Genomic DNA, 26,532 nt, shown 5'->3' on the forward strand with positions numbered 1-26,532 from the left:
GGGGGACGGAAGGGTTAGGGTTAGGCACTAGTGGGTGTTAGGCACTGTGGGGAGAGTTAGGATTCGGCTGGGGGACGGAAGGGTTAGGGTTAGGCACTATTGGGAGGGTTAGTGTTAGGCACTAGGGGGAGGGTTGTGCACTAGGGGGAGGGTTGTGCACTAGGGGGAGGGTTAGGCTGTGGGATGGGAGGGATAGGGTTAGGCTGGGGAATGAGAGGGTTAGGCACTAGGAGTGGGCATCAGGTTAGGCGGAAGGGGGTGTTAGCGTTAGGCAATAGGGGGAGGGTCAGTGATGCCGTCGGAACCGCCACAGGAACAGCAGAAAATCACTGTCAGCTGATTGCTGGATCCGGAAGCTGCCGCCGCATTACATCACCTGATCATGTGTTGACGTTATGACTGTTATACTGAACCCATTACCTGTGGATGTCTCCGTTCCCTATGCTCTCGGGAGAGGATCTGCTGCACCTCAGAACAGCATTTACTGTATATTACGGAATGCTAATGACTGAAATACAGGCTGAATTAGGGTCTTCATATCACTGGCTCTTGTTCTGCCTTATTATGTAATAATATCTAGTGCAGTAAATAATACCCCTGTATAATAATAATAATAAACCATACTTACTGTAACTTGCGGTCACACTATGGGAAATCTACCGGTAACGTTTCAGCCGCTGCGCTCACAAGGTCACTGACTGTATAACAGCCGCAGCGCTGAACAGGAGGCCTCTAGACAGGCTCTCCCATAGCACTTACCCAGCAGGGAAGGCGGCCTGACCCACAAATAAATAAATTGCTGTTGCTCTCCTGCCGGCCGCGTCCCTGGGGCTCAGACATTTACTCTTCTGGAATTTACAGTGTTCATTCTGACTTTACACCCAATAATACAGCCTGACAATAGCTAATGGCACTTTTCATACTTTTATGCCACATGGCAACTTATATTTACAGATACAGCCCTGCGGGTGCCACGTGGTCCCCTATGGCTGGCGAATAGAGATGCGAGGGAAAGCCTGCGCTGCTGACACTACTGTAAATGTTCTATACGGGTGCATGTGGGTATCACGAAGATGTTTGCGCTGTGGCCGGTATGCAGGCGTCTCAGTATGATCATAATCAGCTGTGGCATTGGCATAAAGACGCAGACGCAGCGATAGACTAGGAGAGACCCCCATAGGAGGCGGCACAAGTGCTGGATGTACACGTATAGCCTTGCTGGCAGCACTCACAGAAGGGGTCACACTCCATGTGGCAGGAACGTAGAGCGTAACCTGCCTGCTATGTGCAGGGGAACTATATATAAGCACAGCCTGCGCTAATACACTAATGCAGAGCGGCAGTGTGCGAGGGTGACGGACGGACGGACCAATCAGTTTTGTCTGGATAGGGGTCTCTTCATGAAGCAGTGAAAAGAGTGGAGAAACAGACCGGTGGAGAAGTTGCCCATGGCATCCAATCAGCATCTCCCTTACATTTTATAGGCTGTACTTGATAATGGCTTCCTTCAGTGTTGATTGGTTGCTATGGGCAACTTCTCCACTGGACTCTTTTTGCTGCTTCATCAACAGACCCCATAGTGTACTTTATCACTCTCCCAAGGCTTAGCTTCCCCTCTGTTTGAAAAATGACAGTTTGGAGCAGATTGACTGGCACTTTATCTCTCTCCACTCTGGGGTCTATACTGAGGGGTCTATTCATGAAGCAGTGAAAAGAGAGGAGAAGTGAGCCAGTGGAGAAGTTGTCCATGGCAACCAATCAGCGTTGAGGTAACATTTGTAAAGTGCATTCTATAAAATTATACGTAGCAGCTGATTGGTTGCCTTCTCCACACATTATTATTACTAGGTGCTTCATCGCGCCCTACGGGCGCTCTTCACACCGTCGCAAGGGGCTACGCCCCCTTAACCCTTGCATGCCTTTCTGGGGTTTAATATTTGTATTATATGGAGTATTACCTGCATTCCTTTGTTAGTGGTTAAATATTGCACAATGAAAGGGCGTGCGATGGTGAAGGAGGCGCAGCCCCTTGCGACGGCGTGAACAGCACCTGCAGGGCACGATGTACAGAATGTAGCGGGTGCGGGGGGGACTGCGGATGGTGTCTGTAGATGCTGCGGGTGGAGGGGAGGCAGAAGTGGGGGTGGGGCCTGGATGGGGAAGGTTCGGGAGGTGCTGCGCGTGGGGGAGGGACAGAGGAGTGGGGGATGCAGATGGGGGAGGGGTCCGGAGGCACTGAAGGTGGGGGAGGGGCAGGGGTGCCACGGGTGGGAGAGGGGCAGGTGTGGGGATGTTGTGGATGGATGAAGGGTTCCGGAGGTGCTGTGGGATGGGAAGGGACGGGAGTGCCGGGGGTGGGGTAGGGGACCGCAGGCACCATGGGTAGGGTAGGGGCAGGTACGGGTGTTGCGGCGGATGGGAAAGGAGGTCCGGAGGTGCTGCAGGTGGTGGAGGGGCAGGTGCGGGGGTGCCATTGGTGGGGGAGGGGTGGGTGAGGGGGGGACCGCTGATGGAGGAGGGTGTCTGCAGATGCTGCGGGTGGAGGGGGGCAGGTGTGGGGGGAGACATATAAGGGGGGTGAATGGTGGAAGGGGCCTGGAGGTGCTGTGGGTGGTGAAGGGGTGGAGGAGTGGGAGCCACGGGTGGTGTAGGGGGTCTGGAGGCACAGCATGTTGGGGAGGGGTGGAGTGCCGCATGTGGTGGAGGGGAAGGTGCGGAGGTGTGGTGCATTGGGGAGAGGTCTGGAGGCGCTGCGGGTACTGTATATGCCATAAAAGGTAGTTGGAGGGTATGCAGTAACAGGGCCAGGACAGGGGTGACAGGGTCAGTACAGGGTTGACGGGGCCAGGACAGGGGTGACAGGGTCAGAACAGGGGTGACGGTGCCAGGACAGGGGTGACGGGGCCAGGACAGGGGTGACGGGGCCAGGACAGAAATGATAGGGACAGGATAAGGGTGACAGGGCCAGGATAAGGGTGAAAGGGCCAGGATAAGGGTGGCAGGGCAAGGCCAGGGGTGACAGGGACATGACAGAACACAGGGCACGGGAGAGATTGGTATTAGGGACAAAACAGTGGTGACAGACAGATGTGTCTTACCGGAGTCACTGCTGCTGGCTGCTGCTGTTCCACTCCAACCTGTTGGGATCTGCTGCTGCTGGAGACTTGGCATGGCTGACTCTCTCAGGCTGGATTCCTGCTTCCTCTGCCCGTCCGCATCCCTCCCCCCCTCCTCAGTCACACACCGCAGACCTCGCGCAGCTGCCGGGCACTGTGGTAAGGTGAGACTGGAAATGACTGGTTAGCCCCCAGGAGACGCTGCGGCTGGAGGGAGGAGGGGGTCATAGCATGCACGTGGCGCGGACCTCACGGCTTCCGGGCACTGTGGTAAGGGGAGACTGGGAGTGACTGGTTAGCTCCCAGGAGACGCTGCGGCTGGAGGGAGGAGTGGGTCAGAGCCTGCAAGCAGCTCGGATTTCTGTAGCGCTACCCGCCAGCTAAAGTGTGTGAAGGAGCTGGGCGCACCTCACTGCGGGTGGCAGTGCTGCAGCTAGCGGTGGGGTTGCCGGGGCTGGAGATAACAGAGGCAGTACGGAACCTGCACAGCGGCAGGTGCCCCACTAAACTGCAGCTAAGAAGTGTGGAGTGTGCTAGAAAGTGACGCTCCTCCGCACCAGAGAGCCCCTGCTGAGTATGCCGATGTGGGGGGTCAAGCACACAGTGAGCCGGTGCCCGTCTGTCTGTATGACATACCCCTCACACACCCCCATACCTCCCAAATGTCCCGATTTTCGCGGGACAGTCCCATTTTTTGCGGTCTGTCCCGCTGTCCCACCCGCGGGTCGCAGTGTCCGGCGGTGGGGGGGTGGGGGGGGGGGGCAGTTGGAAAGCTCCTGTACTCGCTGTTCTGCTTAGCAGAGCAGCGGTGAATAGTGGAGACAGAGGGAGAGGGGGCATCAGGGGGTACGGATTAATGGGGGGGTTCCAGCAGCAGAGCCGGATTAAGGTGGGGGGGGGGGGGGGGCAGGGGATACGTACCGTTGGCCCCACAGTTTTAGGGCTGGAGTAGCTCTGTTCCAGCTCAGAAGCTCCCCCCCCCCCCCCCCCCCGGCCTGCCAGCAACAGCGGCAGCATTTGTGCTACAGTCAGCACACGCTGCTGCATATTGGCAGGTCTGTGGTGTTGCAGGGAGGCAGCAGTCTCCCTGCTTTCTTCTCCCTGTGCGGGTGTGTAGGGGGGAGCGACCACCTCCTCTGGATTTAGCCCTAGCTGAGGGGCCAAAATCCCATCAAAAAAATAAAAATAAAAATCGAAATTTGCATAAGGGGGCGTGGCCACGCGGGCGCGATTAGGCCACGCCCCTAACCCACAGCAGGCACAGCAATGAGATAGGGCTCCCCTGTCACAAGTGCCCTGGGCCCCCCGGACTCATAATCAGCCCCTGGGAGCATGCCAGCAGCTCACAGAGCGCTGGGCATGCTCCCTCACTGACGAAAACGGGGCCCTCCCGTGAAGCCACGCCCCCTTTTCGCCGAGTGTGTTTCCCTCCTTCTGCCTGGATAAAGCTCCTGCAGAAAGCTGGGAGGTCTGCACCCCTGCCTGTGACATGTCCAATGCCCATGCTATCTGCTTCTGCTCCTAGTCTCCTGTAGATTTGGCCAGATCTCTGTGACTCATTTGACTAACTCCGCCCACTGTTGTAACTCCACCCAGCGTTAGCAAATGAATCACAAGGTCACAGAATAGGGCTATTATATAGGAGATTATTGGCAGTTTTTTTATATATAGTGCAGCATAGTCCGTTGCACTTTACAATTAGAACAACAGTAACAGAACAAAACTGGGCAAAAACAGACAGACAGAGGTAGGAGGGCCCTGCTCGCAAGCTTACAATCACACTTTTCACTGATTCACGAACAGACCCCTAAGCCTTGGAGTGAGATAAAGTGGATGGAGATAAAGTAACAACCAATCAGCTCCTGTCATTTTGCAAACACAGCCTGTGACATGGCGGTTAGGAGCTGATTGGCTGGCACTTTATCTCTCTCCACATTAGTTCTCTTTTATCTCCGGTTACCTCCCCCAAAAGGTCCCTTATATTGACATTGTGTACAAACATGAATTGGCCCTTATGTATTATCCTATGTATTCACCTATGTAGTTGCTCCAGGTTGCAGAATAAGCCTTAGAGTTACCAGGTGGCATTTGCATCAGAGTTGCTGGAACGCCTAGCTGTGAAAACAAACAAAAACAAGTCTATAATAAATCACATTTATACAACGTGTAATTCTCACCCAGCCGGGGCAGTGCGTGACTGATCTAGCCATGAATCCTATCTGGGGACGTGACCAAGCGGAGGTGTAGCATTCTCCATTATCACCTCAGAATGCCAATTTCCGCCTCAGCAAGAGCCAGTCCCAGTCACACGTCCCATGTTTATGGTTGTCCGTCCTCCCATGGATTCCCGCTACGAGTCAGGAAATAAATGTCCCTTGTGTTCTGTAGGACAGGCCTAGAGGAACGGCAGGAAATGAAATGTGATATTATACTGCTGGCCTGGCAGTAACACGGGCTTATTCTTGTAGCCTGTGCTGCTCCAGGATGTCTTCCCGGCAAATGATTGTGAAATGAGAACTCTGTGCCTTCAAAATAGATAACTGGGTAGTTATGGACTTATTTTGCCTCAGTTCTGGGCTATTATTCCCTGGTGTATAGCCGGGCGTCTGCATGTGCGAGGGCCGAGAAGATCACTTTGAGAGCCTTGGTGCATTGGTCGCACCATGTAAGCTTGCCCCAGCCTCCTATGCTTACGTCGGCTCATGTTTCTCGTGCACTACTAGCCACCACCCAGTCACGGCCCAGGAACACCCCATTACTTGTCCACCATCTTTCTGATACTGTTTGAATTGATCGCAACTGCACCATAGGGCCTTACTCTGATTTGCTAAAAAGCAATCAACTGGGCAATACCATGCTGCACTGCAGGTGGGCCAGATGTAACGTGCAGAGAGAGTTAGATTTGGTTGGGGTGTGTTCAAACTGGAATCTAAACTGTAGTGTAATAATAAAGCTATCTAGCATCTATGGGCTACATGCAGAAGCAGGCAGTATTTACCCTGCACAGAAAAATATATAAAAGTGTTTGCTCCCCATGCATTGCAAAATTTCAGACATAAAGGGGGTCTTTCAGACCTGATCGCACGCTAGTTTTTTTTTACAGTGCTGCGATCAGGTCAGAACTGCGCATGCGTATGCACCGGCGCGTCGCACGGGTACAAAGCGGAGTGATGCTGTGCGATGGGTTTTACGAAGAATCCATTTGCACAGCCGATCGCAAGGTGACTGACAGGAAGAAGGCGTTTGTGGGTGCCAACTGACCGTTTTCTGGGATTTGTTGGAAAAACGCAGGCTGAAGTGATCGCAGCGGCTGAGTAAGTTCTGGGTAACTCAGAAAAGTTTTTTGTAACGCTCGGCTGCACATGCGTTTGCACACTTGCAAAGCTAAAATACGCTCCCCTATAGGCGGGGGACTATCTGATCGCAGCGCTGCAAAAAATAGCTAGCGAACGATCAGGTCTGAATGACCCCCAAAGTTACTTGCTTTTTTTGCTTTACTTACAAATCTGAATCAGGCCCTTTGTACACTCTGTAGCGCTTGCATCGTATGCGGCTTCCAGAATTTATTGTGCGTGTGCAGTTTCAACTACGTGAACGTCGGCATTGCGTGCAGGTAGTGTGGGGGCTCATAGAGTATACCCCACCAATAGTTTTGGGTCTGAATATTTTGCGTCTGTCGATCCCTTTTTCTCCTGCTGCTCCTGTATATTCATGCATTTTATACTGACCGTATGCGTGAGGAGAATGGTTTAAGGCTGGACGGTGTTTCCCGCCATTTTATACTGACAGTATGCGTGAGGAGAATGGTTTAAGGCTGGACTGTGTTTCCCGCCATTTTATACTGACAGTATGCGTGAGGAGAATGGTTTAAGGCTGGACGGTGTTTCCCGCCATTTTATAGTGACCGTATGCGTGAGGAGAATGGTTTAAGGCTGGACTGTGTTTCCCGCCATTTTATACTGACAGTATGCGTGAGGAGAATGGTTTAAGGCTGGACAGTGTTTCCCGCCATTTTATACTGACAGTATGCGTGAGGAGAATGGTTTAAGGCTGGACGGTGTTTCCCGCCATTTTATACTGACAGTATGCGTGAGGAGAATGGTTTAAGGCTGGACGGTCTTTCCCGCCATTTGCTCCAGTAACAATTCACACATTTCTCAGCATGCATCCTTAGTCTCACATTAATTAACATGGCGGCTGTATTCAGCGAGTCCGCAGACAGAAGAGATAATCTTAATCCTGTTACACAGCCACTATATGCTCTGTCTTCCCTCAGATAAATTCTGTCTACTACTGTACATCTGACTCCTGAGTCATCCAATCAGCGTTTGAGGTAATTAAGGTTCATACGAAACGCGGCATATGACTCTGACATCTGTAAATACATGCGTGCGATGATCATTGTGTTTGGTTTACAGTCCTCCGTCCTCCTCTCTGGGGGGATAGTGCTAGTGCAACAGTGGTGGGTGTAAGCCATTGGGGTGATATAGACGCAGCGGGATAACCGAGAGGTGCTGCGTTACCTGCGCAGCCCCCAGAGAGCGTGGTGCTGCTTTAGATCAGCTGACGTTGAGTATTTTGCGGCAGAACAAACCAACATCTCCCACCTGGTACTGCCAGCGTGTGTCACATTCTTCTGCTGAAATTGCAATTATTATAATTATTTAGAGGCTTTGTTATTCCGTGGAAACAGATGGCCTATTGTTTGCTGTAATCCATTATGTGAGGAATAAGCCTTTGTTTGTTTTATTTTTGTTTTGTTTTTTTTGTAAAGAATTTTTTTTTTTTTGTGGCACAGAAGCACTTTGCAGGAATTGCCGGTCTGCTTCTCTGCACGACAGCGCTTATAATACAGCAGCCATGTACAGTAGAGCAGTATGGCCTGCTATAGTACATGTGAGGATGTGGAAGCTGGTACCTACATCTCTTACATTGTACTGTATGATCATTTTGGCAGGGTTATCTGTATTCCTCATTAGCTGGGTGCTGCTGATATTATCCAGGCATGCTCAGTATCACCACCGTGCACTGCTCAGGAATGTGCAGGGTCGGTTCTAGACCCTTTGGCGCCCCGGGCGGAAAATGGGGGCGTGGCTTCATACAGGGGGCGTGGTCAGTTACGCCCCCTGTACAGTGGAGTAGCGCCGCTGAAAAAAAAACCCAAATACTTACTATCCCCGCTCCCAACTGCTGCAGATCTCCGCCGGCACCGCTCCTTTCCTCGGATGACAGCCACTAGAGGTCAATTATGACCCCTAGCATCTGTCAGTCCCACAATGCTGTGCGGTGCGCGATAACGTCATCGCGCACCGCACAGCAAAGGTCCTCTACACGAAGGGAAACTAGACGCGTAGCGTCTAGTTTCTCTTCACAGCGGGGGACAGCGGGACCAGCGGGGGACACAGCGGGCAGCGGAGGGCACAGAGTAGCGGATCTTGCCATGGTGCGGTGCCCTCCGGATGGCGCCGGCGCCCTCCGGAAGGTGGCGCCCCGGGCAAAAGTCCTGCTTACCCGTGGCAAGATCCGCTACTGGGAATGTGCTCCGTATCACCACCGCGCACTGCTCAGGAATGTGCTCAGTATCACCACCGTGCACTGCTCAGGAATGTGCTCAGTATCACCACCGTGCACTGCTCAGGAATGTGCTCAGTATCACCACCGTGCACTGCTCAGGAATGTGCTCAGTATCACCACCGTGCACTGCTCAGGAATGTGCTCAGTATCACCACCGTGCACTGCTCAGGAATGTGCTCAGTATCACCACCGTGCACTGCTCAGGAATGTGCTCAGTATCACCACCGTGCACTGCACAGGAATGTGCTCAGTATCACCACCGTGCACTGTCAGGAATGTGCTCAATATCACCACCGTGCACTGCTCAGGAATGTGCTCAGTATCACCACCGTGCACTGCTCAGGAATGTGCTCAGTATCACCACCGTGCACTGTCAGGAATGTGCTCAGTATCACCACCGTGCACTGCTAAGGAATGTGCTCAGTATCACCACCGTGCACTGTCAGGAATGTGCTCAATATCACCACCGTGCACTGCTCAGGAATGTGCTCAGTATCACCACCGTGCCCTGCTAGGAATATGCTCAGTATCACCACCGTGCACTGCTCAGGAATGTGCTCAGTATCACCACCGTGCACTGCTCAGGAATGTGCTCAGTATCACCACCGTGCCCTGCTAGGAATGTGCTCAGTATCACCACCGTGCCCTGCTAGGAATATGCTCAGTATCACCACCGTGCACTGCTCAGGAATGTGCAGGGCCGGTTCTAGACCCTTTGGCGCCCCGGGCGGAAAATGGGGGCGTGGCTTCATACAGGGGGCGTGGTCCGTTACGCCTCCTGTACAGTGGAGTAGCGCCGCTGAAAAAAACAAACAAATACTTACTATCCCCGCTCCCGACTGCTGCAGATCTCCGCCGGCACCGCTCCTTTCCTCGGATGACAGACACTAGAGGTCAATTATGACCCCTAGCGTCTGTCAGTCCCACAATGCTGTGCGGTGCGCGATGACGTCATCGCGCACCGCACAGCAAAGGTCCTCTACACGAAGGGAAACTAGACGCGTAGCGTCTAGTTTCCCTTCACAGCGGGGGACAGCGGGACCAGCGGGGGACACAGCGGGCAGCGGAGGGCACAGAGTAGCGGATCTTGCCATGGTGCAATGCCCTCCGGATGGCGCCGGCACCCTCCGGATGGCGCCGGCGCCCCGGGCAAAAGTCCTGCTTGCCCGTGGCAAGATCCGCTACTGGGAATGTGCTCAGTATCACCACCGTGTCCAGCTAGGAATGTGCTCAGTATCACCACCGTGCACTGCTCAGGAATGTGCTCAGTATCACCACCGTGCACTGCTCAGGAATGTGCTCAGTATCACCACCGTGCACTGCTCAGGAATGTGCTCAGTATCACCACCGTGCACTGCTCAGGAATGTGCTCAGTATCACCACCGTGCACTGCTCAGGAATGTGCTCAGTATCACCACCGTGCACTGCTCAGGAATGTGCTCAGTATCACCACCGTGCACTGCTCAGGAATGTGCTCAGTATCACCACCGTGCACTTCTCAGGAATGTGCTCAGTATCACCACCGTGCACTGCTCAGGAATGTGCTCAGTATCACCACCGTGCACTGCTCAGGAATGTGCTCAGTATCACCACCGTGCACTTCTCAGGAATGTGCTTGGTATCATATGGTTGACACAGAGATAAGAGAGAGAGCTGTCCAGGGTGCTGATTGTGAGTCACATGTTACCTCATCACTGCTGCTACATACCAGTCACATACAAACATAAATACATACATACTGTACATGCACAGGGTAAGGCTCTGTGTTGGGGAGGGTATTATTACGTCTCAGCTCTGTGTTAGGGAGAGTATTATAACACCATAGTTCTGTATTGCAGAGTGTATTATTGCCCGTCATGTATGTGTTAGGGAGGGTATTATAACTCTTCAGCTCTGTGTTGGGGAGGGTATTATAACCCCTCATCCACGCATTGCAGAGTGTATTATTGCCCATCATGTATGTATTAGGGAGGGTATTATAACCCCTCAGCTCTGTGTTGGGGAGGGTATTATAACCCATCATGTATGTATTAGGGAGGGTATTATAATCCCTCAGCTCTGTGTTGGGGAGGGTATTATAACCCATCATGTATGTATTAGGGAGGGTATTATAACCCCTCAGCTCTGTGTTGGGGAGGGTATTATAACCCATCATGTATGTATTAGGGAGGGTATTATAATCCCTCAGCTCTTTGTTGGGGAGGGTATTATAACCCATCATGTATGTATTAGGGAGGGTATTATAATCCCTCAGCTCTGTGTTGGGGAGGGTATTATAACCCATCATGTTTGTATTAGAAAGGGTATTATAATCCGAAAATAGAAAGGGGGGGGGCTTTCCCCCCCACTGGTATCCCCTGCACACTAAATAGTATTGCAACAATATTTGAAGGCTATATCAACAATATTTGAAGGCTATATGGTAATAGAAATTCAGAGATATTTGTTGCATATATTTTCAAGTACATGTTAACCTGCCGAGCCCCTTCACGGCTTCTCTGATTATCGTCAGTCCCTACACTGCATGATAACAGTGTACACTTAGGGCCATGTAATTGTCTATTATAAGGCCTCATGTTAAAGGCCCATACAGAAATACAGTACATCCAAATTGAGGGCTATCTTATACAGGAGCCACCCCTGGGATCTCCAAGTAGCACTACAGCAACCAGCATGCCTTACAAATGTTGATCCCAAACAATGCCTATCACAGCGGAATGATAGATCAGTGAAACTGTATATAGGAATAAACTGACATACTAGGTAGGAAGCAGTCTAGAAGCCGGGGATAATGAACTTGCTGTATTTCCATAGGTAAGTGGAGGTAAGTCACTCTCATGGGGATCAAATTATGGGGCAGATTAAACATCAAGTGGTAGTTTTATCACTAGTTACGTATGATAACTGGTGCTCCAGCCAATCAGCTTCTGTCATATTTTCAAACACATGACAGGAGTTGATTGGCTGGAGAATCATTTATCATTTGTAATGAGTGATAACAAGAATATCACCCGTTGTTAAATCTGCCCCATAATATCATATATCACATCATATCAGTAGAGGCGGTGTTAGTGAGCATGAGGCACGAGGTGAGAGAGATACAGTTGAGAGTGACAGTTGGAGAGAGAGAGCAGTTGGTGAGGAGGAGAGGAAGAAGAAAAAGGATAGATGGTATACACCGGAGCACAGGAGAGGAAACGGGGGAGAGCTCAGAGAAGAGGTGAGGGTCTTGGGAGCCGGGGGTTTCTGCCCTATAGACTGAGGCATAAGGGGACAGAAGTCACGTCCAGCACATGTCATAGCAATATTCCCAGGTCCGCTGGCAGCCTGAACCATAAACACACCAATGGGTTTCTGTTATCTAGAGACTGACAGAAATAGAAAGGACACTGCCACTATCTAGGCGGAGTGACGCTGGGGACAAGAGATTGCAGCGACACTTTGTATTAATAGACTACAACATATGTCGTCTTCTAATACAAAACCTCGCATCACAGCGGCCTCTGAGGAGTTACACTACATCACAGAGGACTCCTGGCTGCGCCCATTCTCTGTATGAGCTGTCACTGATTCAGGTGCTGTTAGGGCTATGCACATACAGAAAACAAATGGGTCTATTTACTAAGCCTCGGAGAGAGATAAAGTGGACGGAGATAAAGTACCAGCCAACCAGCCCCTAACAGTCATCTCCACCATCAGAAATAAGGCACAGCTCTGCGTATGCATAACTCAGGGCAGCCCGCGTTCCGCCTCACCCTGAGTCTATGAGCGAATGCCGCTGGAGCCATTGTAACTGCCTACACAGGTGCAGTCCTAGGCTCAGACACGCCCCCTGTTACCGCCCTGCCTGTCAATCCCCACCGTCTGCAATCTAAGTTGGGGCCTGCACAATGGGGGGTGTTCAGTTGTTTGAAAAGTCAGTTGGGTGTCTGTTTTTTCTTATCGTATAGACAGGAAAAAACAGACACCCAACCAATTTTTCAAACAATTGAATACCCCCCAATGTGACTCAGATCCACAAATATCAGAACCGCATCCACCTCTGAATCATGTCCTTACTGCAGAGTTTCCCAAACGCCGACATTGCAGTCCAGGTTTTAAGGATTCCTATCTAATTACATCCTCTCTGTACAATGGGGGGTCATTCTGACCTGTTTGCTCGCTGCTGTTTGTTGCAGCCGAGCGAACGGGTCTCTACTGCGCGTGCGCCGGTGCCATAGTGCGCCGGCGCATGCCAGACGGCCGAAGGCCGTAGCATGGCTGCGATCGCCTCTGCCTGATTGACAGGCAGAGGCGGTCACTGGGCTGGAGGGGGCAGAACATGGGGGCGGTCCGGCCAACGCAGGCGTGGCCGGACCGGATGGGGGACGGGCCGCAGCGGCTGCATGACGTCACACGCAGCCGCTGCGGGCCGGGGAGCGATGAGTAGCTCCCGGCCAGCACGCTAAAGCTGCGCTGGCCGGGAGCTACTCTTGAAATGCAAAGTCATCGCCGCTGTGCGATGCCTTTGCACTTCTGCAGGGGGGGCCGGACTGACATGTGGGGCGGCATGACCCCCATAGACCGGGTCGTTGGGTCGACACAACTTAGGTCGACAGTCATTAGGTCGACCACTATTGGTCGACATGCATTAGGTCGATAAGGTCACTGGGTCGATAGGGTCATTAGGTTGACATATACTAGACAGGCCAAAAGGTCGACATGATATTTTTTTTAAAACTTTTTTTGGTGTCGTTTTCTTCATAAAGTGACGGGGAACCCCAATTAGTGCGCTGTGTCCCCTCACATGGCGAGAGATAAAGATAGAGTATAAATCATTTGTCAGGCTTACACTGTGTTTGCGTAATAACTTGAGAAACCTTCTTCTGTCCTCTCATCGCTGATGAACGGTGGATTGTTACTGCTCCTCTTCCATTCATTACTGAGGAGAATCCCGTATTGTCTAGTGACACAATGGCAGCACTACAGTGGGATCCTCTTTTCCTTTGGTGGTTGGATGAGCGTGTTTAAGGTGTGCAAAGTTGGGCAGAGATAAAGCTTATCCTACATTACATATTAAGTTGTGCAGGGGTGGGAAAATGGGCCGCAGTAAGGGAATGTGGGCCAGTGCACAGGATGGGCCGCACACATTAACGCACATGGCGTTACGTGGGATACTGGAGGGGGCGGGATACAGACTAAGGGGTATATTCAATGACTGTCGGAAGCTGCCGTCTTGTCGGAAAGACGGCAGTTTCCGCCAGTTTTAGGTCGGAAGGGGTTCCGACCTATTCATTACAGCCCCATTTATTCCGATAAGTCGGGGAACCCAGCTTGTCGGAATGCTGTCGGAATGCAGCGTGCATTGTCGGAAGCGGGGCCAAACCCGACAGGTTTTAGCCCCGTTTCCGACAATCTCAATCCGACTTTAAAAAACGTCGGATTGAGATGAGTGAGCTGAGAGCAGGAGATGGAGGGAGCAGCGGGGAGAGCAGGAACCCAGCGGCAGCGTCCACCTGGCTCCAGCAAGGGAGGTCCCCCGTCCGCTCCATCTCCGCTGCTCCCCCCCCCCAGCGCCACAGACATCACCTCCTCCCGGCCCCGCTGACAGCTCCCTTCCCCTGGCACCGCTGACAGCTTCCCCCGCTGCTGACAGCAGCAGGACAGGACATCGGGAGCTGCCAAATCCGACAGTCGGATTTGGCCGCTCTTTTGAATAGGGGTTGTCGGGTCCATTCCGACAACTGCATGTCGGAATAGACCCGACTCTTATTGAATATACCCCTAATGCTCCATTCTGTCCACCCCCAAAATGGTCTGACACTTTGGGTTAACTGTAATAGGGTCCGAGTGTTTAGTGCTGGTCAAACTCACACCTTCTCGCACGTTTGAAGGTGCGAGTTTGTCCCACAAATCAGCAAAATATAATAACCTGCGAAATTGTGGTTTGGAAGCTATTACATTATGCGAGTCCATCCTAGTTTTTTCATATGTTAACTCGCACCTTGTAATGTGAGTTAAATTACAAGGTGGGAGTTAGACAGAAGCGTGCGCAGGTCAGTGAGATCCGCGCAGTCTTCCGCCTGTACAAGTTAAGAAATAGTTACATATAAAAATAATATGTAGGGTGGTCCCCCAAACAGTAGCTGTCCCTGAGCTCTTTGAGCCGGTCCTGGTTTAAAAATTGTGTCTGGTTCCCCTGTGTTTTAAGAACCAGCACCGGGCTATCCCCACCACCCCTGGGCAGTGGGTGCAGAGTAAATAGTCCATTAGTTAAACCCCTTTTCCACTGTAGCACGGGTCACGGCTGCGATCCGTGCTACAGATCCCTTTCAGACAGAGCTCACCAACCCGGCATATTGCCGGGTTAGTAAAACGCTGCTAGTGACGCGGCAGGGGCGGCGCTGGGAGATCACATGATCTCCCAGCGCCGCTCTCCCTATACACTGTGAACGGGAGCCGTGTCGCCTCGACACGGCTCCCGTTCACACTAGACAGCTTACCGGGTTGGACACGTGTTCAACCCAGCTAGCTCCCCGGGTAGGATTCCTGGATCACTTGATCCGGTAATTTGCAGGGGGACCCTTTTCCACTAGGGAAAAACACGGGTAAATGCGCGCCCCCGCGCATTTACCCGTGTTTTAAGGAGCTAGTGGAAAAGGGGTATTAGTTTTAGTTTGGAAAAAATATCTTTTACAGAAGAGACTACAGGTCCCCGCAAGCCTCAACCTCATGCTTGTACTTGGAGAACCACAAGTACCAGCATGCGGTGCATTGAAGGGCCCGCTGGTACCTACAGTCCCCTGTACAATAAATATTTAAATAAACAGAAGATACGCACACCTTACAAAGTAAAACTTTAATAAACACCCTTACACACTCACACTTACTTACCAACACTCCCTGTAGCCATTCGGTCCTCTTCTCCAGTAGCATTCACATAACCCGTAAAAAAAACAAAAACATACTCACCTATTCCAAGTGTAGATCACGTCTTCTTCAGTCCAAGTAGGCATCTAAGGGGTTAAAAAAAACATATGAGAGCCCCCGAACCAAGACAGACTGAGGAAGTGTATTACTTCCTCATAAATGTTCCGTCCTTCATTAGCATAAACAAGGTGCATCACATCAAACCTATTTACTGCCGCTAGCGACCGCGGGAACGCGTAATCACCCGTACACCATGAGCGATGTAGGCGATTTGTCGTTACGGCCTGACATCGCCCCAGTGTGTACCCATCCTAAATCATCTTCTCTGTTTATCCTGCTGTAATAATGGCCGGTCACCTGTCAGCGCACTTATATAAAACACAGGGATGCCTGTTTGTGACACTGCCTGTAATCCATTGCTAAGACCTATGCAGAATATACAGCATCTACAATTCGGGACTAATGTTTATTGGTGAATATGATTTTTTTTTTTTTGGCCTGCCGACTCAGAGCTATTAATCTGCTGTGAATTATAGCAGTAGCCGGGCACTGAGAATAATGTATCATTAGGAAGCGTTATGTGCGTGTTCTCCAGTGTCAGCGAGAATTACGCCGGTCTCTGTTACAGATTAATGGCTTTGTCGGCGCTGCTGCCGTTATGGAGCCAGAGACTGGAAACAGGACAGTGACAAAACGATCTACATAAAGTACTTGTTGCCATTTAAAGCTGCACTGCCAGCTATGTACTATACACACACCCCACTCACCCGTTAGCTGGAGCCCGGTGGTGGGGTGGGGTGAGTGGCATGTTATTGCCTGTTCTCTCATACACCCATCTGGCCCTGATTAAGAGGTGGGCGCAATGCTCGTCGCTGCTTTGCTTTTGTACGCAGCGGATCCGTGGAGATATGCAAATGCTGCAACCGCTGGATTTGTATTGAGACGCCTAGAGATGGTGTCTCAAATCCGCCGCTTGGTACAACCCTATGGTCCGCCGGGGCCAGGGAAACTGCACCTGTGCATGCTGCTCCCCTATGTTATCACTCACAAATGGTCACTGTCTGTCAATCACTCTGCATTCATAGATGAACCCCCAGAAGGGTTAAGGTAGGGGATAGGCGAGGGGTAGAATACTTAACCAGTCCGGTGTCGGGATCGTCAGTGCCGGGATGCCGCTGTTGGTCATGTGACCGCCGGCATCTCGACCGCTGGGATAACGGGGGTCTTTCCGAGTTGATCGCTCGCTAGCAGTTTTTAGCAGCCGTGCAAACGCTATGCCGCCGCCCACTGGGAGTGTATTTTAGCTTAGCAGAAGTGCAAACGTTTTTTTTATCGCAGAGCGCCTGCAAAAAATTTTTGTGTCGTTTCAGAGTAGCTCAAAACCTACTCAGCGTTTGCGATCACTTCGGACTATTCAGTTCCGGATTTGACGTCAGACACCCGCCCAGCGTTCACCCAGCCACGCCTGCGTTTTCCCTGGCACGCCTGCGTTTTTTCCGAACACTCCCTGAAAACGGTCAATTGCCACCCAGAAACGCCCACTTAATGTCAATCACTCTGCGGCCACCAGTGCGACTGAAATGCATCGCTAGACCCTGTGCAAAACTGCATAGTTCGTTGTGCCCGTACGTCACGCGTGCGCATTGCGCCGCATACGCATGCGCAGGACTGCTGTTTTTTAGCCTGATCGCTGCGCTGCGAACAAATGCAGCTAGCGATCAACTCGGAATGACCCCCAACATACCCAGCGCCTTACGTGATTATGTTGTGCACAAATAGGGTAATGTGTTTCTCAGATTGGGTGTCTGATAATTATAAAAGTCATGTCTGGTTAACTTAATACATGTATCTTATAAATATGGGTGTAAGCTTTTGAGACAATTTTAGTCTCTTCACCCGGCATGGTGTATGAGATCAGGTAGTGCCGGGAAACGCAGCCCCCCACAAATGTTAGACAGCTTTATTGTTACACTGCAATTTAGATTTCAGCTAGGCCAGCCCCTCCCAAATCTAATCTCTCTGCACATGTTACATCTGCCCCACCTGCAGTACTGGATATTTAATTAGCTAATTAATGACACAGATCACTGAGAGTCTTGCTTTTTTATTTTTGTATTTTATTGCATTTGGTATATTTTGTTTTGTATCTGCACGTAATGAAGTAATGAGGCATTGTCAGATCTCTTCGGCTCCCACAGCCCAGCCACACATAATGAGTGTCATTAATGGTCTATTGCTCCCTCTCCCCGTGTCTCGGATGTGTCTCTGTTCTATGGAAATAATGCAGACCCAGCGCATGGAACACCAGCGGCTCCTAATACCAGAGCCGGCCTTAGGCATAGGCAAACTAGGCAAATGCCTAGGGCATTTGGTATGCTTAGGGGCACCAGCAGCTTCTGCTGATTAAAATGATATGCGGCATCCCTATATTCTGTGTGTGTGTGACTGCGGCTGTATCTGCATACGAAATGCTATGTTGCGTGTATTCCTGGAAATTACTGTAATGTAGCATTTTCTATGCAGATACAGCTGCAGTCACACACAGAATACAGGCATGCTGCATATCATTTTAATCAGCAGAAGCTGCTTGTGCATCCTAGCCACATAGTAATGCAAATAAGATGCATTTTCATAAACAAAAGGCGCCCGACGTTAGCAGAGAGAAATATATAACAAGTATATATTGGACAGGCGCAGAAATGGGTGGTTCCTCCTAGCTGCTGTATGTTGGAGGTGGTCAGTCTCCGTAAGGTATATGCAAAAAGGATAAGATAACAGCGCTAACACAAGTGATACTAAATGAGCAAATTTATTAATTTTAAAATATACTAGTAGTCTAAAATTACATATGAAATAATGATAATAATTGCTCTTAGACCAATTGGTAGATGTAAATGGCATGCATCAATAAATGACCTTATAGAGACAGTCTAAAGTCCATAAACGTGGTGACTGATATTATACCAGGTTCAAATAGTCAATTACCCATCAAGTGTTCCAATGCATGGATCCTGATCCAGGTCTTTATTTGTGTGATGGATTCTGGTTCACAGTTCTTTCAGATTGACACTCTTATGTCCAATTCGCTGTGTTCCTTAAAAAATGAATCCTGTAGAATGTGTTTAAAAGACCAAAGCTGGGATCGGGGTCCTGGTTCACCAGTTGCATGCAGATGGTAATGTCCTGGATGTAGGTCTGATGAATTCAATTTGATGTCATCCAATGGTCAAGAGCAATATTCCCTGACGCGTTTCGCCGCTCCTGGCAGCTTTCTCAGAGGGTAATGAATGTTAAAACTTAGCCCCTTTTTATAGGGGAAGTGATATCATCAATTAATTAGCATACCATATTAATTATGTTCAAAATTTAAAATATCAAAAATTCGATTAGCAAAAACAGCAGAAAATACAGACCCATAACACTGTATAAATACACATTCTTAAAATTATTTGTATATCCCTTTAGAAAGACGATGTTAAAACTTAAATAAGTTGCATTTCCGGTCACATGATCGTTGTGCCGATCATGTGACACTGCTTACGACTACTTCCTCTCTATCTTTCTATTTAATACGGGCAGCTGTCTGTCACTCCACGGCTCCCGCCTCACTAATAGCTCCGGCCCGCTCTCAAACCGGAAGTGCGTCACTCCCGCAAGTTTCGTGACCTCACTTCCTGTTAGGCCGGTTGCTAGGTAACAGAACAGGAACCGGACACCTATTGGAGAAGTTCGTGATTAGTCCATTGTTTCAGGAAATGATCCGTTGCTATAGTAACAGGCCGATGTGTCTAAATGTTGTTTACCTAATTCTCAATAAAACATTTGTTTCAAACATTAAAAATGTCCCGTTTTGTCAAATCGCCAATCCACGGGTTTTACAGGTTGAAAATATTCAAAATTACTTTAAATAAAAATAATGATAATAATAATATAATAAATTGCTTAATATGACACAAACTGTATTTTAAACAGATCTGAGGAGAAAATCTTTGCAAAAAACTCATAAACATATATATATAAATATATGTGTAAAAAAAGAGAGGATAAAAATTAAAATTAAAATAAAACGTCTGCTTATTGATATCTACTTATTCATATTAATGACGGGTAAGGGACTTAAACAAAATATAACATAAATATAAAAAAATACTTAAGTTGAAATAACAATATGGAATATTCATTTTCACCTATTCCCAGGAACGAAGGACTCATAAGTCACCCTTAGATTCAATCTTTAATTTCATTATAGGGGGGTACTAATACAGACAGTAGTGGTATAATCTATTTATTCCGAATATTCATTCCACCATGTGATCACTTTTTTATCAGATAAACTCAGTCAAGTTGGGTCATTTATCTATTGATATGTGGCTGTAACCTGAAATATGTGGGGAGAACCACCCGACCTCTAAAAATAAGATTTATGGAGCATAGGAGGAATGTAATTAATAAAGTAACCAACCACAGTGTCCCAAGGCATTTCTCCAAACATCACGAGGGCAATCCAGTTTCATTAAAACTTATTGGACTGGAACATATTCCATCAACGAAAAGAGGTGGCGATAGATTTGCGAGGCTTTGTAAGCAAGAAATCTATTGGACCTTCCAACTCAACACACTGCACCCGCAAGGTCTGAATGAAGCCTTAGAACTCAATACAATCCTTGACTGAGTTTATCTGATAAAAAAGTGATCACATGGTGGAATGAATATTCGGAATAAATAGATTATACCACTACTGTCTGTATTAGTACCCCCCTATAATGAAATTAAAGATTGAATCTAAGGGTGACTTATGAGTCCTTCGTTCCTGGGAATAGGTGAAAATGAATATTCCATATTGTTATTTCAACTTAAGTATTTTTTTATATTTATGTTATATTTTGTTTAAGTCCCTTACCCGTCATTAATATGAATAAGTAGATATCAATAAGCAGACGTTTTATTTTAATTTTAATTTTTATCCTCTCTTTTTTTTACACATATATTTATATATATATGTTTATGAGTTTTTTGCAAAGATTTTCTCCTCAGATCTGTTTAAAATACAGTTTGTGTCATATTAAGCAATTTATTATATTATTATTATCATTATTTTTATTTAAAGTAATTTTGAATATTTTCAACCTGTAAAACCCGTGGATTGGCGATTTGACAAAACGGGACATTTTTAATGTTTGAAACAAATGTTTTATTGAGAATTAGGTAAACAACATTTAGACACATCGGCCTGTTACTATAGCAACGGATCATTTCCTGAAACAATGGACTAATCACGAACTTCTCCAATAGGTGTCCGGTTCCTGTTCTGTTACCTAGCAACCGGCCTAACAGGAAGTGAGGTCACGAAACTTGCGGGAGTGACGCACTTCCGGTTTGAGAGCGGGCCGGAGCTATTAGTGAGGCGGGAGCCGTGGAGTGACAGACAGCTGCCCGTATTAAATAGAAAGATAGAGAGGAAGTAGTCGTAAGCAGTGTCACATGATCGGCACAACGATCATGTGACCGGAAATGCAACTTATTTAAGTTTTAACATCGTCTTTCTAAAGGGATATACAAATAATTTTAAGAATGTGTATTTATACAGTGTTATGGGTCTGTATTTTCTGCTGTTTTTGCTAATCGAATTTTTGATATTTTAAATTTTGAACATAATTAATATGGTATGCTAATTAATTGATGATATCACTTCCCCTATAAAAAGGGGCTAAGTTTTAACATTCATTACCCTCTGAGAAAGCTGCCAGGAGCGGCGAAACGCGTCAGGGAATATTGCTCTTGACCATTGGATGACATCAAATTGAATTCATCAGACCTACATCCAGGACATTACCATCTGCATGCAACTGGTGAACCAGGACCCCGATCCCAGCTTTGGTCTTTTAAACACATTCTACAGGATTCATTTTTTAAGGAACACAGCGAATTGGACATAAGAGTGTCAATCTGAAAGAACTGTGAACCAGAATCCATCACACAAATAAAGACCTGGATCAGGATCCATGCATTGGAACACTTGATGGGTAATTGACTATTTGAACCTGGTATAATATCAGTCACCACGTTTATGGACTTTAGACTGTCTCTATAAGGTCATTTATTGATGCATGCCATTTACATCTACCAATTGGTCTAAGAGCAATTATTATCATTATTTCATATGTAATTTTAGACTACTAGTATATTTTAAAATTAATAAATTTGCTCATTTAGTATCACTTGTGTTAGCGCTGTTATCTTATCCTTTTTGCCCGACGTTAGCAGAGCTGCCAGCTGACTCATGCCAGGCATCTCCTGCAGAACTAGCGGTGGTGCTAGGGGGCACCAGCCAAAATCTTACCTAGGGCATCATATTGGTTAGGGCCGACTCTGCCTAATACTTATTATTTTACAGTATGGATGCACTTGGACGTATGTATCAAAGCTTTGGGAGAGATAAAGTAGAGAGATAACGTACCAACCAAGCAGCTCCTGTCATTTTTCTAACACAGCTTGTAACACAGGGCTGGGGAACCTTTGGCCCTCCAGCTGTTGTTGAACTACACATACCAGCAAGCCTTTCTACAGTTTTGCTATTTGGCCATACTAAAACTGTTGCAAGGCATGCTGGGATGTGTAGTTTAACAAAAGCTGGAGGACCGCAGGTTCCCCCACCCCTGTTGTAACATGACAGTTAGAAGCGGATTGATTGGTACTTTATCTCTCTGCAAGCTTTGATACAGTATATTGCCCCAATATCCTTTATAGTATGCAAGTTTTTATATGATAGAAATGAAGCTCTCTGACGGACACAATACCGACGTTCATAATCCCAACAGCCATTGCCCTACAGACAAAATACAGAAACAGTCAAAACACAGACATTCATTATGCCGACATGGTCAAAATGCCAACATAGGGGTATATTCAATTAGTATCGGATCCATTCCGACATGCATTTGTTGGAATGGATCCGACAAGGGCTATTCAAAGCCCATCTCATTCCGACTTTAAAAAAGTCGAATTGAGATTAGGGGGGGGGGGGAGAGGGGGAAGAGCCGCGGGCAGACGGGGAGAGCCGCGGCCAGCAGCGCTGCAGGAGGATGTGTAATAGCCGCCAGACCTCACGGCAGCAACCACCCGGCTCCAGCAAGCGGGACCTCACTTGCTGGAGCTGGGTGGACGCTACCGTGAGCGGCGGTTGTGCCACATCCTCCTGCAACGCTGTGCTGTAGCGCTGCTGTCCCCCGTCTCCCCGCGGCTCTCCCCATTCTCCTCCTCTCAGGTCCCTCATCTCAGTTCGACTTTTTTTTAAGTCGAACTGAGATGGTCGGAAATGGGGCCAAAACCTGTTGCTTTTGGCCCCGTTTCCCGCAGAAGTACGCGAATCGGCAGCTATACCGCCAATTCACGTTATGTTTGACAAGTCAAATTCCCCAACTTGTCGAATAAAAATACTCGGGACTGAATAGGTCAGAACCCCTTCCGACCTGAAAAAGTCGAAAACTGCCGTCTTTTCGAGAAGACGGCAGTTTCGACCCTAATTGCATATACCCCAAAGTCAGAATACTGACATTTGAAATGCTAACATGAGTTTTTCTGGGTTTTTTTGGGCCTTAATGTTGACATAGGTCGACATGGACACCGTCTAAGTGTTCCCCGACCCATCGCATGGCTCGCTGCGCTCGGAACACTATTATATTCCCCCTCCAGGTCCACTGGGATGGTAAAGTATGAACAAGCCTGTTTTTGAACAAACATTCCTTAAAAACGCATGTTGGCATATCGAATGTCGGTATTCTGACTACGTCAGCATCTTGAACATGTCGGCATAATGAATGTTGGTATTTTTACTTTGTCGGTATTTTGACTGTCGGTCAATGGCTGTCGGGACTATGACCTTCGGTATTGTGTCTGTCAGTAAATCAACTGCTACCCCTCCAGCCCTCTACCTCTCCTGCCCTCTACCTCTCCTGCCCTCTACCTCTCCTGCCCTCCACCTTTCCTGCCCTCCATCTCTCCTGCCCTCCATCTCTCCTGCCCTCCATCTCTCCTGCCCTCCATCTCTCCTGCCCTCTACCTCTTCTGCCCTCTACCTCTCCTGCCCTCTACCTCTCCTGCCCTCCACCTTTCTTGCCCTCCATCTCTCCTGCCCTCCACCTTTCCTGCCCTCCACATCCCCAGCCCTCCATCTCTCCTGCCCTCTACCTCTCCTGCCCTCCACCTTTCCTAACCTCCATCTCTCCTGCCCTTTACCTCTCCTGCCCTCCACATCCCCAGCCCTCCATCTCTTCTGCCCTCTACCTCTCCTGCCCTCCACCTTTCCTGCCCTCCATCTCTTCTGCCCTCTACCTCTCCTGTCCTCCACCTTTCCTGCCCTCCACCTTTCCTGCCCTCCATCTCTTCTGCCCTCTACCTCTCCTGTCCTCCACCTTTCCTGCCCTCCACCTTTCCTGCCCTCCATCTCTTCTGCCCTCTACCTCTCCTGCCCTCCACCTTTCCTGCCCTCCACCTTTCCTGCCCTCCATCTCTTCTGCCCTCTACCTCTCCTGTCCTCCACCTTTCCTGCCCTCTACCTCTCCTGCCGTCCACCTTTCCTGCCCTCCACTTCCCCAGCCCTCCATCTCTCCTGTCCTTGACATCTTCAGTCCTCCATCTCTCCAGCCTCCCACATCTCCAGCCCTTTACATCACCAGCCCTCCATCTAACCTGCCCTTAACATCTTCAGTCCTCCATCTCTCCAGCCCTCCAGCTTTCCTGCCCTCCACATCCCCAGCCCTCCATCTCTCCTGCCCCCTACCTCTCCTGCCCTCCACCTTTCCTGCCCTCCACATCCCCAGCACTCCATCTCTCCTGCCCTCTACCTCTCCTGACCTCCACATCCCCATCACTCCATCTCTCCTGCCCTTGACATCTTCAGTCCTCCATCTCTCCAGCCCCCCACATCTCCAGCCCTTTACATCTCCTGCCATCCTGTCCCCACATCTCCTGCTCCCCACATCTCCTATTGGACAGGCATGAGAAGTAGGCAGGTGTGTAGTACATGCTGGTATCTGAATAAGAATGGGAATGTGTATAAGTAACCCCACCTATGTCCTTCCCCCAGGTATCTGTTGTTGCTGTGGTGCGCTACGCCCTCGCTACAAGAGACTGGTGGATAATATCTTTCCAGAGGATTCAGAGGTGAGGTTTCAGGATAATCGGAGTCTATTTATAGTCAAATGGCAAAAAAAAACATTTTATATTGGCTTCATTAAAAGTCCATACACCACCGCACGTCACTGTTATTTTCCCTCTAATAGTTCCTCTAAATTGTCATCATGATAAAAGTCTAATGCTGGCTTTACTCTCAGGTGGAAATGTATAATTATGATAAATGTAGATGACAAGCGGTATTTTATTTATCCGACCCAGGATTACTTACATTGATCTAGAACGTGGAACAGTTTGAATGAAAGAAGGGTCTTGTGACTTAATTAAAGACTAAGGATGGCACAGACTTTTTCAGTTTACCCATTGGGAACTAAGCTTCTAGGAATCCTTATGTACTGACGGGCCTTTGGCCAATGCCCTTTTTGCTTTTGCTAGCTTGTTAAAAGAGGCATTAAGGGTCTGGCCTCGGTCTTTCTTGTAGCTTTCTGCACTGCTGCCCCTTTGCCCTCCTGAATTCCACCCACTGCCGTTGGTATCCAGTCTCTAGGTCGACAGTAACTAGGTTGACAGTGTCTAGATCGACCACTAGTGGTTGACAGTAACTAGGTCGACAGGGTCTCTAGGTCAACATGTTCTAGGTCGACAGGTCAAAAGGTTTTTTCACATTTTTTTCTTTTATTGAACTTTTCCATACTTAACGATCCACACGGACTACGATTGGGAATAGGAACCTGTGCAGAGCGCAGCGGTAGCAGAGCGAGGCACCTTGCCCGAAGGGCGAGCCATGCCAGGGGACACGGTGCACTAATTGGGGTTTCTGGTCACTGTACGGAGAAAACAACACCAAAAAACATTAAAAACTCATGTCGACCTTTTGACCTGTCGACCTAGACCAGTGGTTCTCAAACTCAGTCCTCAGGACCCCACACAGTTCATGTTTTCCAGGTCACCCAGCAGGTGCACAGTATATCACCAACTGTCACATTTTAAATATTCACAGGTGACCTGGAAAACATGAACTGTGTGGGGTCCTGAGGATTGAGTTTGAGAACCTGTGACCTAGAACATGTCGACCTAGAGACCCTGTCGACCTAGCATTCCTGTCGACCTAGTTACTGTCGACCAATAGTGGTCGACCTAGACACTGTTGACCTAGTTACTGTCGTCCCTCCATGCCACACCCCTGCCGTTTGTGGATTCAATAAAAAAGATTGAAAAGAATGTCCAGCAAAAAAACAAAAATAACATAAATATTTTTGAAATGATGATAGGACGGCGCTGCCTGGCACAGCGACGCTCCGTGCCCCATTACTCATGGTGAGAAGAGACGTAGAGAGATTTGTTATCGCAGGTTTAACTAACCGGTGACATTGAGGAGATCAGACACCGCAGCAGTAACGCACAAAGGTGCTGAGCCAGCACAAGAGACAGATGTCCTGTGGCCACGGGGGAATTTATTCCTCCAAAGGGGGAGGAAACGTGATACAATGCAGGAAAATGAGACCGGAACATTACAGCAAATTCACCATCTTCCCTCTGTGTCTCCTTTACTGCCGGGCTAGCACTTTAGTCATCTAGGACAGTGGTTCTCATCTCCAGTCCTCAAGCACCCCCAACCGGTCATGTTTTCGGGATTTCTGTCTATGTGAACTGGTGAGATAACTACTGACCTAGCAAAATAGATCAACTCACATGTGCATGATTTAAAAAAATCCAGTAAACATGACCTGCTGGGTGTACTTGAGGATTAAAGTTTAGAACGTCTGAGCTACGTCATAACTAAGCAGCAGTAATTCTGCAA

The 26,532-nt window shown here is 48.7% G+C and overlaps 1 protein-coding gene across 3 annotated transcripts in view; it reads left to right on the forward strand.

Annotated features, from left to right (window-relative positions):
• The window catches only part of EFR3B (EFR3 homolog B), a 305,942-nt gene that overhangs the window by 78,899 nt on the left and 200,511 nt on the right, over positions 1-26,532 (forward strand). For 2 of the 3 annotated variants that reach the window (XM_063915062.1, XM_063915065.1), the window contains exons 1-2: positions 11,813-11,910; positions 24,685-24,761. In XM_063915062.1, coding sequence (XP_063771132.1) covers positions 11,859-11,910; positions 24,685-24,761 — 129 coding nt within the window. In that variant the 5' untranslated portion in view covers positions 11,813-11,858. Of the gene's footprint in view, positions 1-11,812; positions 11,911-24,684; positions 24,762-26,532 lie in introns of those variants that run through there. The other variant, XM_063915063.1, reaches the window with a different exon arrangement.

This window comes from Pseudophryne corroboree, chromosome 4, assembly GCF_028390025.1.
Source record: "Pseudophryne corroboree isolate aPseCor3 chromosome 4, aPseCor3.hap2, whole genome shotgun sequence".
Lineage (NCBI taxonomy): Eukaryota > Metazoa > Chordata > Amphibia > Anura > Myobatrachidae > Pseudophryne > Pseudophryne corroboree.